The sequence below is a fragment of the Otolemur garnettii genome, unplaced genomic scaffold (genome assembly GCF_000181295.1).
Source record: "Otolemur garnettii isolate 467f Iridium unplaced genomic scaffold, OtoGar3 scaffold00152, whole genome shotgun sequence".
NCBI lineage: Eukaryota > Metazoa > Chordata > Mammalia > Primates > Galagidae > Otolemur > Otolemur garnettii.
Genome location: NW_003852547.1, coordinates 3,963,817 through 3,965,558, shown reverse-complemented (window position 1 = coordinate 3,965,558; position 1,742 = coordinate 3,963,817). Strand labels below are relative to the sequence as shown.

The 1,742-nt window shown below is 44.0% G+C and overlaps 1 protein-coding gene across 1 annotated transcript in view; it reads right to left on the bottom strand.

The window, feature by feature from the left end:
- Positions 1 to 1,742, bottom strand: part of SAE1 (SUMO1 activating enzyme subunit 1) — a 27,917-nt gene that overhangs the window by 15,174 nt on the left and 11,001 nt on the right. The window contains exon 2 of the mRNA XM_012811160.2: positions 287 to 398. Within this exon, the coding sequence (XP_012666614.1) occupies positions 287 to 398 (112 nt within the window). The remainder of the gene's footprint in view (positions 1 to 286; positions 399 to 1,742) is intronic.

Sequence of the window (1,742 nt, the reverse complement as noted above, 5' to 3'; positions counted from 1 at the left end):
AATGGAAAACCACATCTCTATTATTCACAAGTCTCTATCAAGGGAGATGTGATTAACTCCATTTTACAGCCAGCAAGCTCAATGAGGTGATGTGTGTCTCCACTGTCATCCAGCTAGATGTGGTGGAGCTGGGGCACCAGTACCTCTAGTCTCCAAAGGCTATCCATTAGTGCCAAGCCTCCTTTCACAGCCCTGATGGCATAAGTAGACATTCATAAAATCCACTAGTGTTCACACTTAAAGAGGGGAAATGAAGAAGGGGAGTGATAAGGTGGAAACATCGCACCTGTTCATGATCCAACATTGTCAGTCCTTTCACTCCTGCCAGGATGAGGTTCTTGGCAATTTCAGCCCCAAGTCCTTTCATGCCGACAAGAAGCACCCGGGAGGCCCGCAGCCTGTAAGGCAGACATTGTTAACCTGATGATATAGAACAGTAAAGCTTGATGGATCACAGAGAAACAAAACAACAGAGACATCATTTTGTTTTCCATAGTGAAAACTGAAGCATTTACAGCCTCAAATCTAAGAAAGAGAAAGGCTACAATCCACACTGCAAAGAGTAATTAATTCAACAAATATTCATGGAGTATCTACTAAGCAGACACTCCTCTAAGTTAGTGTGGAAATTCAACATGGAGTTAAGACATGACCAGAGGAGGAGGAGATGGCTAAACAAATACCAAGATAATGAGAATTGCAACAAAAAATAGTTGGGCGTTGTGGCAGGCGCCTATAGTCTCAGGTACTCAGGAGGCTGAGGCAAAAGAATTGATTAGGCCCAAGAGTGAGAGGTTGCTGTAAGCTGTAATGTCACAGCACTCTACCCAGGGCAACGAAGACTGTCTCAAAAAAAAACAAAAACAAGATAAATAAATAAATAACACATCAAAAAGTACTGAGAATCAAGCCTGATAAGGATCAAAGATAATGGAGGATGCTATTTTAGATAGAGTGATCATGAAAACCTTTTTTGAAGAGGTCTATCTGAGCAAAAATTAAAATAAAATAAAGGACGATCACACAGATATTTTGGAGCAGAGCACTCCAGATAGAGAAACAGCAACCCTGAAGCAGAGCAGTACTTGGCATTTCCAGGGAAAGGAAGAACAGAGAGGCTGAAGAGCTGGAAATGAGCACAGACAGAGCCAGGGACCACATCATGAAGGCTCTTACAGATAATGGAACCATTTTGGGTTTTCTTCTAAGCATGATGGGTAGCCAGATTGTGGGAGGATCACTCAAGTGAAGTAGGATGGTGGTGACTCAGACTATTATGGTAGAAGAGATGGTAAGATGGGGGCTTATCTAAGCTATTTTACACAAGCAAAACATACGGTGGCATGAAAAGAGGGCATATACAGGAATTGTTTAGATCTTCCTAAGTGTAATATGACAGAAAATAAGACTTAAAAAAGGCAGAGCCAGCCACAGTGACTCACTCCTGTGACACCAGCACTTTGAGGGGCAGAGGTGGAGGCAGTAGTCTGGAGCCCAGGAGTTTGAAACCAGTCTGGGGAACAAAGCAAGACCCCATCTCTACAAAAAATTTTAAAAATAAGAAAATCGGGACTCGGCGCCTATGGCTCAAGTGGCTAAGGCGCCAGCCACATGCACCTAAGGTGGCAGGTTCGAATCCAGCCTGGGTCCATCAAAACAACAATGATGGCTGCAACCAAAAAATAGCCGGGCGTTGTGGCAGGCGCCTGTGGTCCCAGCTACTTGGGAGGCTGAGGCAGGAG